The sequence below is a fragment of the Dipteris shenzhenensis genome, chromosome 19 (assembly GCF_047967505.1).
Source record: "Dipteris shenzhenensis isolate YYH24624 ecotype China chromosome 19, Dip_SZ_1.0, whole genome shotgun sequence".
In the NCBI taxonomy this organism is placed as follows: domain Eukaryota; kingdom Viridiplantae; phylum Streptophyta; class Polypodiopsida; order Gleicheniales; family Dipteridaceae; genus Dipteris; species Dipteris shenzhenensis.
This window is the reverse complement of record NC_141614.1, coordinates 41,602,273-41,617,052: the sequence shown is the minus strand read 5'-3', so window position 1 is coordinate 41,617,052 and position 14,780 is coordinate 41,602,273. Positions and strand designations below refer to the sequence as shown.

The 14,780-nt window shown below is 41.9% G+C and overlaps 1 protein-coding gene across 1 annotated transcript; it reads left to right on the top strand.

Moving 5' to 3' along the window:
• The first annotated feature begins 2,509 nt into the window (after positions 1–2,509).
• Positions 2,510–5,115, top strand: LOC147890490 (Transducin/WD40 repeat-like superfamily protein). The gene has a single exon (XM_087390637.1). The coding sequence runs from the start codon at positions 2,703–2,705 to the stop codon at positions 5,013–5,015; it is 2,313 nt and encodes a 770-aa protein (XP_087246763.1). The 5' UTR covers positions 2,510–2,702; the 3' UTR covers positions 5,016–5,115.
• Positions 5,116–14,780: the final 9,665 nt, after the last annotated feature.

The window sequence follows — 14,780 nt, the reverse complement described above, 5'->3', positions numbered from 1 at the left end:
GGACGACATATGTTTGGCAACATTTGCAGCAGAGTACAACCACTCACAATACACCTACAAAAAAAGAAAGAAATCAAAGATAATAAGGTTTGTGAAGTTTAATAAATTCAAGGACCTAAAAATTACTACCGAGAACAATTACTATTATACTACCCTTTCAAAGAAAATGAAAACCAAGAATTGCTAATACATGGAAGCTAGCAAACAACATACTATGCAAACATACAAACTATTGAAAAAAATAGAGAGACATGTAACTATCGATGCAATGAAAAAACAAAAGAAGAGAAAATCACAAATGACACAGAACAAAATGAAGATAATGATAGCAACCCATACATGATGCAAAATGAAAGTAACAAACAATACTACGACATTGGATTAGACATGCCTACATCGTTAAAAAAAAAAAAAGGGACCATTTTGTAATAAGCATAAAACAACAAATTTTACTAGACAACACTGATTACTTCCACAAGCTCCGCTCTTTGAATAAAGAGCAAAGATCACTATTTGATGATAATATTATCATGTTATGCAAAAGGTTGCACTCTTCTGAAAAAATAATTTTGTTCCTCACAGGAGGGGCAAGAACAGGGAAAACATATTTGCTCCTTCTACTAGTGCAAGGACTACTTTGCTATTACAACCTAAACAAACTGAATCTCGACTTGCCAAAAGTATTGATGCTAGCATATATTGGAAAAACAGCATGCAACATCAATGGCAACACAATACACTCTGCGCTACACTTACCCACGCATATAAAAAACCTTACTTCTCTTCCAAGAGAAAAACTGGACCACTAACCTCGCTATATAAACAAGTTCAACTCATTGTTTTTGATGAGATTTCCTTGGTGGGAAAGAGAACTATGGACTTTGCGGACCTAAGACCTAAGAATGAGGACATTGAAACGCAACCACTCAGAATATTTTGGCAATATCGATGTCATCACTTGCAGAGACTTCTACCAAGCAAAGTCCATCAAAGACTCTTGGGTTTAAAAAAAAAACAATAACGAGCTCGAATCTATGGCTAGTACTTATTTGCACACAAAACCACAATAATATGATTTGAAAAAAACAATGAGACAAAGTAACAATAATTCCATAAATGCTTTAAACTCCTTTAGAAATTGTACAGACACACAAGCTCAAGTAGATTACATTAACCAAAATTGCTTGCGCCCAATACCAACAGATCACACCTTCCCTCACTTGTACTACACGAACTTTGAAACAAGTAAGCATAATAAGAAGGCACTGGAACTATCTTGCGGGAAAAAACACATTTTCAAAGGGATTGACAACTTCTCTGAATCATTATGCACAAAATCAAAATTACTAGAAGATCCAAAAGTTACAAATGAACTACATACAACAATAGAAATAAAAGAGGGCATGTTAATTGAACTTTGCTCCGGTAATATAAACCAGCAAGACGGACTTGTTAATGGGGCAGATGGAATTTTCATGACATCATCCACTTACAATGGAAAAGAAATCGTATGGATATTGTTTCCCCTTCAAGACATTGGGATGCAAACTAGAAAAGAAAATCAACAAGCATACAACACATCTCTAAAAGAACAATGGACACTAATATTTAGAGTAACAAACGAAGTTCAAATAGGCCCATAAAAAACAAGCATCCTCACATGCAAACAATTTCCAATACAACCACTAGTAGCAAGAACTATCCACAGAGCTCAAGGATTAACAATGGAGAAACTTGCTTTCTCCCCAAAAGGAATACGTGCACATGGGTGGGCATACACAGCTTTATCTAGAGTTAAAAAAATAGAAAATCTATACTTGGTAGAGGCGTTGCAATTTCAAAGCTTCAAAAAGAGATGGAACGCCTCACCAATCATGCATCTTACAAAACAATATTGCAAACACGCTTGCAAGAATAAAAAAATAACACAATCCTCGTTCAATCTTTGAACACAAGATCCCTATCAAAATACGAGGAAGATCTAAAAGGAACAAGCCAACTAATGAATTCTGATGTCATTTGCTTATAAGAAACAAGAACAAAAAATCCAAGCAAATTCATCGATCAAAAATTTGAAACCATCAGCAACTACTCACACTCAGGATCATGCATGCTAGTTCGTAAAGAAATAAAAATTGAAAGCGTGGATACTTACAATGAAAACAGGATAGAGATTACAAGGATAGACATTCAAAAATCAAAAAATACATACACAATCATCAATGTGTAGAGACCCCCATCCACAAAATACTTCTTCTTCATAGCCTGCCTCCAGAAGATACTTTCTGACACAGAAACCAAACAATCTAACACCATTACGTTGGGAGATTTCAACATCGACATGTTGAAGCAAACCCCACAAGCAACAAACCTCCAAAATATGATGCACAACTTTAACTTCAAATTACAATTTAAAGAGCCAACAACTACTTATGGATCTCAATTAGATCAAATATGTAACAACATTAGCAACCCAATATAAAAGCACGAACATCTTTAGCATATTGGAGTGACCACTCCGTCACATACATATACACATCACATACATATCCACATAACTATCACTAAGCAAGTCCTTAGTGGTTTGCCACCTTGTTTTTTTGAAGTCATGATTGGACTAGTAATCCTTTGCAGAATGCGTTGGCGAGAACGAATTTAGATCTCTGTTTGTCTCAGATCTACAGTCCTTACAGGAATCGGCGATGGTGGCGTCCACCAGCGACAACGACGAAACGCCAGGAGAAATTATTTGGGACTGGCAGCCATACTGCCCTTACGCATCATACTCAGCTAAATTACGACATATCTATGATGATGACAAGCCTCGAGTATCATCCTTACCTCTGTTTAGTTCGTCTCGAGTTACAGCATGCACTGACAAAACAAGGGCGGATTACTATGACCTAGTTAGCAACGTGGGGGGTTCTGTGTGGGCATTAGATTGGTGTCCAAGAAGAGACAAATGGCAATTTGAGAAGAGAGAGAGAAAGGAATTTCTTGCGGTTGGAGTTCATCCATCTGATTTTCCTGTCCATAGGCTTGGTGAGCCTATTACTGGGAAAGGCATCATACAAATTTGGGCTTTTAGTCTACCATCATTTTCTGAAGCCCATAATGATTCAAAAAACGGGAAGCATAATCAGCGTAAGAAACAGGCAAGAAAAAAGCCAAAGTCAGCAACTGCGCACCATCAATTTAGCAACAACGTTATAATAAATGAGGCAAACGGTGTGCAACAAGGCCTTCTTTCGAGAGACTGCTTCAGTCAAGAGGATTGGATGACTACTAATGCCATTGGGGAAGATGCAGTTGGTAGAGAAAATACTGAAGCTTGCCATGATAAAGATGTGGTACAAGGGCAAGTTGAAAGATATGAAATTGAACATGGAAAGCTGGAAGTGTCAAATTCTGTGACAACAGAAGAAAGGTTCGATCTTCCTGAGATGGTCTTGGGCTTGGCACATGATGGAGGAGTCACATGGGATGTGAAATGGCAGCCTGCAACTGTAACTCAAAATGTAGATGAGAAAGGGTTGTGTCGCTTGGGTTTTCTGGCAGTTTTGTTTGGGGATGGTTCCTTGCAAGTTTTTGATGTTCCCTTGCCAAGCACGGTAAAGTATCTAAAAGCTTTTGAAAACAAGGATTCGATTCTTGACCCTGTTATTGTGAGGATGCATCCTGTATTCAAATGTTCAGGGCTTCCAAGTAGTGGTCAGAAGAGTATGCCCCTAATTTTGGAATGGTCATCATCGTCATCGCATGATCTGCTATTGGCTGGGTGTCATGATGGAGTGATTGCCTTGTGGAAGTTCTCCCCAAGAGCATTAATTGATGAAGATACACGGCCTTTAATGTGTTTTGTTGCAGATTCAGCTCCTATCCGAGCAATTGCATGGGCACCGGATGGTAGTGACACTGAGAGTAGGAATGTGATAGCCACAGCTGGTCATAGTGGCCGGTTACAGCTTTGGGATCTTCGGGACCCCTTCTATCCTATGTGGGATTTAGTTTTAAGCAAGGGAGGGTGTGTGTTGAGCATAGATTGGCTTTCCAGTCCCAGTTGCATTATTCTTTCTATGGATGATGGCTCCATTCGAACCCTTAGCCTTGACATGGCAGCCTCAGATACTCCCGTGACAGGAAACCCATGCACAAAGACTGTGAGTCAGGGTTTGCATTCGTATTTCTTGTCTTCTTCTGCTATATGGATTGTTCAGGCATCAAGAACCACAGGGCTGGCCATATGTGGAGGGGAGGATGGATTGGTCATAAAGTTTCAGCTGACAGAGAAAAACATAAATCAGGAGAGAGCAAGGTCTCCATTTTCTCATTGTATTTGCTGCCAATTTATGGAGGATCCACACTCTGGCGTGCTTTCAATTATTTCTTGCAATTCTCCTATTCCTGTGCAAGCAAAGAAACATGGAAGTGAAAGCGGTCCTATTCCATTGTCTAAACTGCTCATCACTGGCCAGCTTGTTGATGAAAATGCGGGTGATAAGATTATTCCTGGCAAGCAGGTCTCTCAGACCTTGAGCAAGGTAGTAAAAAAACAAGGAAAAGGTAACCATACATCAAGAGCAAATGTTCGTACTCAACCATCTGCTGAAATTGTGGAGTCCTTGGCTATAGTTCCGTATGATGCAGATGGACACCAAATTTCCAATTCTGTCTCTTTGGAACATTGTGTTGCATTAGCCAACAGTCATGCTAGCAAAAGGAGTAAGCAGCACAAGCATGGGACTGATAGTCTGCCCTTGTCTAATGCAGCAGAGCATTCTTCTCCATCAACTCCTGATTGTATGGCCATGGTGACTTCCACGGAAGAAGCAGACATGTCCTTGTCTCAAAACGTAAATAGGCAGCCAGCCAGAGAATCAGTAGACAGAATATTTCCTAAATCAGTCTCTGTGCACAGGGTACGATGGAACCCAAATATCAGGTGTGAGAGCTGGGTGTGCTTTGGTGGAGCTGCCGGGATTGTCAGATGCAGAGTAATTTATCCAAGAGCATGATTCATTTTTGTTTGTTTTCTTACAAAAAACTAAATTGCATGTCAGGTCTGAAGGCTGCCCATGAGCTGCTTAATCATACATATCTCGTGTTGTCTTTTGAGTGTGTGAAAGTGCTAGTACAAAGAATGTCGTTCTAGTTCTTTTTACTCTATTCGAATCGAAGCTTGCCAGTGTATGGTAATCATGCGTAGTGTTGAAATTATAGGAAATGAAGAGTAGGATTTGTGTGTTTTATAGCAAGCTATGGCTTATGATTCTAATGGTTGAGCTTACTATGGAGCTCTCTCCACCTTGTTGGAAAGCACATAAGCAGGTGTTTCAAGCTCAGACTGGTACCTTGCATGTATCACCAACTATAAACATAAGTCATCTAATACGGAAGATATGCCAGGATACTACAACAAATTTATCTCACAAGGAGAGAGTACACCCATGTGTCTGTGTGCGTGTGCGCGTGTAGGAACCTGCAAGCACTTGTACGAACAGCTGCAGCATCCACTGGCTGAGGTATGGCACACAAAATTGTATGCTGCACTTATCTGCTGTAGAATCCTCCAGTGTATAGGCTTCAGTAGCTGCTCATGGGAGCCCTGCTGCCCACAGTTTGTGCCCATGCCCAGATGCTCTCTGATGGAGTGTTGGGATACATTCTGGAATGCCCTGGAATTGCCTTGGCTGAACTGCAAAAGGCCTGCAAATTGAACTACCAAAGGACCCCCAGTGGGGCTTCTTTCATAAGGGGACACCCCTCCAGATTTGGCCGACAGGCCAACCTGTAGACAGACCAGAGCCGACTGCCCCCCAAATATGACCTGACAAGGCCACTCTGCCGACCTGGTTTGGAGCCCTAAACGTTGGCTCTGAAATAAACTCAAGAAGGACTGTATCATCAGCAAAAGATACTCGGCAACATTTGGGGGGGGGGGGGGGGGGACTGCTAGGGGCCAAAGGCCTTCGTAGGGGCTATGAAAGCTGGTGAAAGCTATGCAACCTTGCTGTTTCTGTGGAAGCACATAAGCAGCAAGGTGTGTTGTATATGAGGGTCGATGTCCCACCTGGCGAAAGCTATGCAACCTTGCTGCCCATGTCAAAGTCATGCTTCTGTGGAAGTACAATTTCTAGCATTTTATTCAATCAGCTTGAATTTAAAAAAGCCGCTTGAAACGGAACATTTAACAAAAATTCACACAAAGGAGAAATTCCATCAGCTAGAGAGACTTTGATACCACATGACGTGTGAATGAGGTCCACTACCAAGGCATGCCTTGGTACATTTCTTTGTTACCAATGATGCTTAGCCTGCATTACTAAGTAACATGGATTCCTGCACGGAACCAAATGAGCCTAAGGAGTCTAAACCATATATATATACCATATATCTTTGCTACAAGTATTCTCCTGATTTAGGAGTACAAAACTGAAAAGTCAATCGTGTTGAACCCATACCAAAACTCTGGCAACAACCAGAAAATGTAGCAGTTACTAAAACTCCTAAGAGGGACTAGAACTTTCCAAACAGATAGAATCTCAGGAGTAGGAAACGCCAATCTATATCATAGGCTTTGTCACAAGCAATCCACATTAGTATTTCAGATCGTAGCACTTCAAAACCTAACCAGTTCAATTAAATCTAAACTAGAAATATATAACCATATGTAAATCTGTAGTTTATAACAGAAAAACAAGTTAGAAACAAGCAGGTGGTCTTTTGGAAAGTGCTGCATACATGCATTTTAGCGAAGGGGAAGATTGCTATACAGTTGGATGTTGACACATTGACGCTTGTCGCATAGGAGTGTTAAAAGAAATAGTCATGCATATTTTCAGGAGTGCTCAGTGGCCAGAACTGTTAGATCCAAGCTTGAAAGAGCGCTTGCTAGAGCTGGCATGAATAAAAAGGCATTCTGTGGTGACTTGTTCTTTGGCAGTGTCTAAGAGGTGTGATCCAGATTCGTGCATCCCTTATCAGTGATGTGCTTGTGCGGAAGATGAGTTTAGGGAGGTGGTAAGAAGTGAGCTGGTTTGTTTTTTGTTATGGTATTGCACTAGGAATATAATGCCTTGGGCATTGTTGTTGGAATCATGGGGTCACCTCCCCACTTGTGAGCCCACATGAGGAGGTGATTGGGGAGGTTGACATGCAGCATGGGATGTGAAGAGAGGGCAGGAATTAAGCTACCACATGAGCAGTATCTGGCTGCCACATGGGCATCATGCTAATGTCCTTAAGTTTATTTTAGGGCAGCGACATAGGGCCACCCTTCTCAGCATCTGACTCTATGCCCTGCAGGGTTCAGGGCTGGCATAACGGCTGGTAGTAGCGGGGTAGTAGCCCAGCCATGAGCCCAAACATTGGGGCAAAGGGGGAAAGGCCAGCAAACTAGGGCCTTATGTAGGCCAAGGCTTGCTGCTGGTTGGGGGTTCCACATGGTGCACTTGGCAGTCTGCCTGGTCGGGACAGATCTGGGGGCCAGTTGGCCCTAGTCAGTAGAGTTCACAGACTGGCCAGGTCAGCCAGTTCTGGGCCAAGGGTTTTTCAAATTCAGCCCATGTGGTAGGTTTCAGCCTTCCACCAAAGGTGGGATTTTCTTGGCAAACATTCTATCGCAAATTGAATCCTCTTATCGGGGTGAAATTGGAAGTGTACCTACCACTTATGTAGCCAAGTTCCCACCAGCCCTTTGGTTCTAGCCTATGTTGTGTGCAAAGTCATTAAGAAGTCCTTGAAAAGTGTTCTTGGTGACCAAATCATTGTAAAGACCTCGATCATCACCTCCATGCAAGTCCACACCATGATCCATATCCATAGTTTCATTGTGGGATGAGTGATTTGGATCACCATAGGAAAGTCCTATAAATCGCCTAAAGTGGAAGATTGCAGGTAGAGAGAACTAAAATCGACTAGTTTGGAGCAATGAATTTCAATTTCGAGAGCAAAAGACCGGTTTGGTGCAAGTCAAGATCTTGGAGCTGATAGGCGAGTTTAAAATTGGAGATTCAGGCTGCCAAATTTGCGGAAAAACTACAAATTGCAGTAGAATAGCAAGAGGGCGACTTCTAGGATAGCAAGGCTAGTTGGATAGAAGTGAAGCGATGAAGTAAAGGGCTGAAAATCAAATGCACCTAGAAACTCATTCACTAGATTGTAATTAAATTAGGGGCCTTGTTATAGATCAAATTGCTATGCCAACAACATAGGTTGTATGGAAGTGCTGAACAAGGAAAGGGTGTGGGTTTTATAACTACTATAAAATCCACACTATTGGGTTTAATAAAAAGGAGGGGTATGGGTTTTATAAATGTTGGCGTATCCTTGGGTCTCAACAAATTGTTCAGAAAGGACTTCCCAAAGCTGTGCTTTTGAAATCTCTACTTTCCTCTGGAAAAGCATCCGCTTTTGGAAAGCAGTGCTTTCATTAAAAGCTACCGATTTTTAAACGATTCCAAAAGTTAATTGCCTATGGAAAGCATAGCTTTTAGGACTTGTTTTTCCTAAAAGCTGTCAGAAGTTTTTTTTTTTTCTCGGAGACTATCAACCAAGTATAGCCAAAAAGCAAGAAACAATTGCAATTGAGCCAACTTCCCCCTTCCCAGCCCCTCTTCTAGGTTGCATTCAGATCTCAAGCTGAAAGTAGAGCTATACCAGACTATCAATAACAATTGACTACAAATCACAAACTAGAACTTGAGATTGGCATCTTACATCAAATCGCCTACTTTCTAGTAGGAGTCTTAGGCCCAACTTCTCTAATGATTCCAAGCTGATGCACTTCTTTCCTATGATTCTTGGCGGATTTTAAATTCGAGCTTAACCTTCCTTACAATCAGGACAATCTCACACTAAATTCACATTCTCTTCTCAAATGAAAGTTACTATTGAGTTGTGCTTGTAGAAAAGTCAGCAAATTGCAAATTTTCTTTTATACTTGTAGAAAGATTTGGCCAACAATTCCCTCTATGAAATTTCACCTCTTAGGAGTTGGCTCTGATACCAACTGACATGACCCCAGAGCTCTTAAAATCCCAAACGTGCAAGACAAGCTAAGGGAAACAACCGTAGAAATAACATAGAAGGGTGTAGGCTAGCTCATCACCCAACCATGTTGTCCACGAGAAAGATACTCAGTAAACTGGCCTTGTCTCCTTCACGGCACAAGCTGAGCTGTTGGCAATCTCACAACAAGTTCCCAACCAACCTAGTTTCCCATACCACTAGATGGTGCCCAAGAGCCTTGGATCTGTTGCTGCTGCTGGGCCTTGGGCTATGCTAGGATGCTAGCATGCATTTGCAACACGATCCAGGATCCAAACTGGCAAGGAAGGGCTAGACTAGCTCTAACTTGCGCTATTGAAAATTGAACCCTTGGGCTCCTTTTATAGGCTCGAGCCTAGTATGCCCAAAATACAAAAAATCCTAGTTTGAAAACCTAATCCCTCAATGCCCTTGCACCTCAACCCGAGAATTTACTGGTTATCCCCAACCATCCCTAGGGTTCTTGAGATAGTCTTGTGTGACTGGAGCACACATCAGATACAGTCCATGCACATGACACTACTAGTCATTAGGCATGCATAGATCACATCACAAAGCACATGCACTTGATTCTGTATAAAGTCTACAAGTACATACCTAAGCACTCCCCATATCTTATAGATATCAAAGACACATATGCCTCTCTATAGGGTTTGGAGCTCCTTTATCAATGGTACCATGTACACAGCCATATTCTTTGCCATCTCTGGATCTCCTTATCAATCATGCCATGTAAAAATCCATATTCTTTTTCTTGTACTTCCTTGGCACAAGGAGGGCAACAATAAGGGTTCCCTTCTTTATTGTCAACATGGTAATTCACCAAAACTATAGGCCATGTAGACCAAGTCATTGAACATGACCCAAAAGGATTCACACCATCCATCATGAGCCCAAGATGTAAGTTATGGGGCTCCTTTGCAAAGGCTGGCCACATGTTATCTAGGTGCTTCCAAGTAGCACAATTTGGAGGAATCCTCAAAGTATCATCAATGGAGCGATGTGTAGCATGGCATGTCATCAAATCTGTCATGGCCTTGCATCAAAACATATACTGTATTCGTGCGATGATCTAAACATGTCTCAAGATCATTACTGGGATGGTCTCACCTTGTTGATCGTCTCTATAATAGTGTGTCTCACACTTTGGACAACTAACCAAATCCTCATTCTCATGACAGAAGAGAATAATGATGTCCAAGGCCTATCCAAGGTGAGGATATGGATGACATGATGGATGCAATTTTTGGATGCACGATATCACATGTACATGCGATGTCTAAGTCCAAGAGCATCATGCAGGAGTCAGAATCAATAGCCTTGCATATTGGTGCTTTGATGTCAAATCTACTAGCTTGCCTTTTGATCCCAAATTTGCAAGCAACATATGGTTGGTCAGAAACTGCTCCCTTGGCTTTATTGAGGTTAGTGCATTTATATCAATTGATGTTTGGATCTTATTTTAAAAAATTAATAATTTCACATTGTGTCTTGCATATAAGAATTCCAATATGTTGCTCCAAAAGAAGTTGACAAGTGTTTGGGATGGAATATATAACACTATCCACGCTTATCCTTATGAGCTTTTTGTGTAAGTTATTTTTCAAAGTGTAAGCTTTTAGCCTTTCTCTCTCTATTTTCAGTATTTTCTCTCTAGATCTTGATTTCGTAAGTATGATTGGATTTCTTCTAGAGAGTATTTTGTCTATCCTCCTCCTTTTAGATTCATCATACCATCTTTCAAGCTCAAGATATTACAAGTGGAGCTTTGCCGCTACCGTACACACACAATGGTCTAATATTTTTGCTCCAAATTGTGCTTCTGGCCCTTGTTGCCACAGAGTAAACATTCCCCTAGATTGATTTGATTACCTATCCTCAAGTATCTGGTGCTTGGAGTGGGAAGATTTTGCGTTGTGCTCCGTTCATCGAGTTTGTGGTTATTTGTTGTTTGGTTGAGGTTCCTCCTTTCATAGTCTAGAGGTAGATGCAATTGGAGTGGCATGCCTTTCTTCTTTTCTAGGTTACTTGAATGTGGTCATGGTACCTAGCCATCATCAAGTGTAAGATCCCACAATTAAGTAATCATGAGTGAGTAGTCCTTGCATGAAAGCTTTTTTACCATGAGGCATCTAGAGGCCAATGTCATGCATAGGATGTGGTGTAGGGATGAGGGTGAGAGCGAGAGAGTTGAGAGAATTATTTCCATGATTTGTTGCTACTTGCGGCTTCCCTTAAGTTAGGACAGATCTTAGGTTATTTATTGTTTAGGATAGATTTTCTTTTATAGATTGTTTGCTGCTTTTCAAACTTTTATGTGACTTCCATTGCCACACATATGCTCGGTGTGTTTTGAGGCTACACATTTTTGGTTTCATTGATGGGACTAGCTCGCAAGGAGGGGATCTGCCCAAACAAAGTCAGCAAAGAAATGGACTAGTTCATAAGAAGGTTGCAATAAAATCAACAAGAGAATCAATTTTAGTAAGGATATTGGAAGTCTCCATAGCAGACAATCCATGAGGACACTAAAGCAAAACTTGTCAAGTTTGCAACCTATCAGGGTGAGCCCCGACGATGATGGGACCTTATCGATCCAGCATTTCTCAAAATCACGAGATGCCGGTTCTTCCTCAGTGGTACAGATGTCGGCAGCAATAACAACATATGCTCGGATACACATGTATCCTTACATATCCCGCGAAGGATGTTACTATACCGACACCGATTCAGCAGTGTTGGACAAACCACTTCCAGAAGAAGAAGTGTCTTCATCTGAGCTAGGCAAACTAAAGCTAGAACACTTCGTAATAGAAGGATTCTTCCTAGCACCTAAATGCTACACCTTACGAGTTAAGGATGGTAATTACGTACGTCATAAAGGTCCAGCCAAGGACTTGGTCGTCCTCTAGTGGTTCCAAGATCAATATCAAAATATAGATAGAATGGAAAGACGTAGCTTAACCGCCAACTTCAAGGTGAATTGGAAAGATCTAAATATTTACTGCAAGGAGATGATGTTAAATCTAGGTATCGACCCTTCTTCTAAAAGAATCCCCGTGTTTGATGAAAATGGGTTATGGGTGGATACACTGCCTCTTCAGGTTCAGGTTAAAGAAAAGCAAACTCATATTTCTTCAGAGCAAACTCATATTTCAAAAGAGCAAACCCAGATATGTTCGGAGCAAACTCAGATTGCAGAAGAGCAAACCCAGATATCTTCGGAGCAAACCCATCTTGAGCCACCAAAGCACAGTACCCAAGATCTTACATGCGAGAGTACGTTGGCCTTGAGGAGAGAGATAAACGCTCTTAAGTTGGAGATTGAAGCCAAACACACTGAAGAGCTATCGAGCCTTCCAACAGAGCAGAAAGCAGCTTCTCTTAAATGGAAAGATTGGGTAAAAACATGTAAAGAATGGATAAAAAGATGGCTCTTCTGGTATGGAAAGACTTACCCAAAACTCTTTCTTCAGAGCAAACCCAGAAGAAATCACCTACTATCTCGGGTCAGCCAACCTTTAGGCCGAAATCACTAATGAAAAAATAGCTTGAACCACCGAAGCCACTTTTACAAAGTCCAAGTACCCAAGGTCGGATGGATCTGAAAGGTGTTGTTCCTTCGCACAGTCCAAGTACCCAAGATCAGATGGAAACTCTTCCAAGACCAAGAAGAATAGGGGGTAAGAAAAAGGAGAGCGATATTACATTGCGAGCAATTGAGACCCTGGTGGAATATAAGCACTGGTCCCCTTCGGTAAAGTGCTCATGCTTACTGTTACCTACCGTAGGACCTCCATCCCCGGGGAAGGTAGAGCAGGAACAGTCAACCTTCGGCATCGTTCTTCCTCCAGTAGTTTTGCAACTACTGTGGTTGTTGCCAACGTGTTGGGGATCCCCCATTCCAGAGATGACGGGGTCAGGCCCTGTTGGGTCCGAAGTTGTATGTCACTAGCTGTGGTGTCGATGGATTCACTACTTCAGCACTGTCATTGGACATCACAAGCTGAGCATCCATTTCCTGTGTATTGCCTATACTGGAAGTAGGGATGTATACCTCCAACGACTTCAGGAATGGAACCATAGGCTTCTCATTAGCTGGGGGAGCCTTTTCAATGCATGGGTAACACCTCAACCTCCCGTTTCTGGCATGCTCTAGTCCCTTGAGTCTCTCGACGTCAGACGAGAATTTCCCTTGATTCTCGTCTCTCATCCGGTAAGCCAGATGCTTTGTGGAATGTAGAAGCAGTCCGGTGCATTTTGTTGCACTTCCATCACCTTCGTCAAGGGGCGCACTCCGATACCATTGATGTCCAATAGCTTTGATAGTAATGGCTGGATCTACTGCCCCATCGATTGAATGTGATGAAGCAAAAAGTGGTATAGCAATAAACATCGGAATGAGACTAGGAAAAATGGTCTGAATAATCTCTATAGTAGTTCCATGAACCACTCTTTCAGGAATGGGATTTCTTCAGTAATGGAAATGCTATGAGGTGCGAACCAACATCCGTGGTACAAAGATCAGAATAATGATTAAGAAGACTGGAATGTCATGATGTGAGTCAATCATTCCTTGCATCATAGGTATGGATGCATCCTAAGATCCTAATTACCGAGGTTCCGCAGCATCACGAGGAGCAATTGGAACAAATAGCTACCAAAAAAGGGTTCTCGAAAGAAAGAAATTAGCACTTGAAGGTGAAATGGGTTCCTTTAGAGTTAATTTCAAACCATTCGCTAAAGGTTGTAACAACCCAAATAATCCCACTACATTAGGACCCCTCCAACGTTGCATGGAAGCCATGACTTTATGTTCGGCTAACACTAGAAAGGCTACTCCTAGTAGAAGTGGTGCGATGATTGCCAAGATTTGAGTTCCAAGATTCCATACATAAGAAAGATTACATACATAAAAAAGAAACACATTTGGCTCGAAATAATCCCATATTCGCATGTCCAACCCCAGGTTTACCTTTTTGGTGATCTCGGTTACGGTGAGTTCCCACTTGATCCCAACTCGTGTCAATAGGGGCAGGATAGGCTGAAGGCCTCAACATGAATTTGGAAGCGGGGTTTGCCACAGGGGGGCGAGAGCCCAGTCTATAGCTTCCATCAACTCATTGAACGGCGGTCCAAATTGCACCAAAGGCCTCACTACCAATTACATATCCGACAGGGTGGTGTCACGGATAAACAAAAGGGTTTTCGAGAGCTCACTGAGATCGCCTGGCCTCGGGTGATCGGGGAAGTTTCTTAGCGTGCCCATGTCTTCGGCGAAGTCATCCTATATAATCCTCAATTTTCCCTTGATACTCGTCGCCATTTGCTATGTAATCATTCTTCCGTTTCCAGGCATGTCTTGTGGTGTTGGTTATTAAAGCTGGGGATATTCATGGTAGTTTAAGGCTATCCCGAAATCGAACCTATGGAATGGTGCCGAGGGAAAGTTGATGGTGTGCCAACATGATTCAACCGTTCAACTTGCCGGGGAGTGCAAGCCAACGCTCCCCCAAGAGATACGATAGTGCGAGCCCAACTTCTTGGTGGGTGTGGCGAGCCTTTGTCGCATCCACTAGAATACGCAATTCCGAAATTCCTTCCCGGAATCGATGCCTTTCTGCGGTGGGTACGCCAAAGAAAGCAAGATTGAATTTCCATTCCTTGGACAATTCTCAGTGGATTTGCACTCCATGGTCCAATTGCGGATTCTATATATGAAATTTCCATTC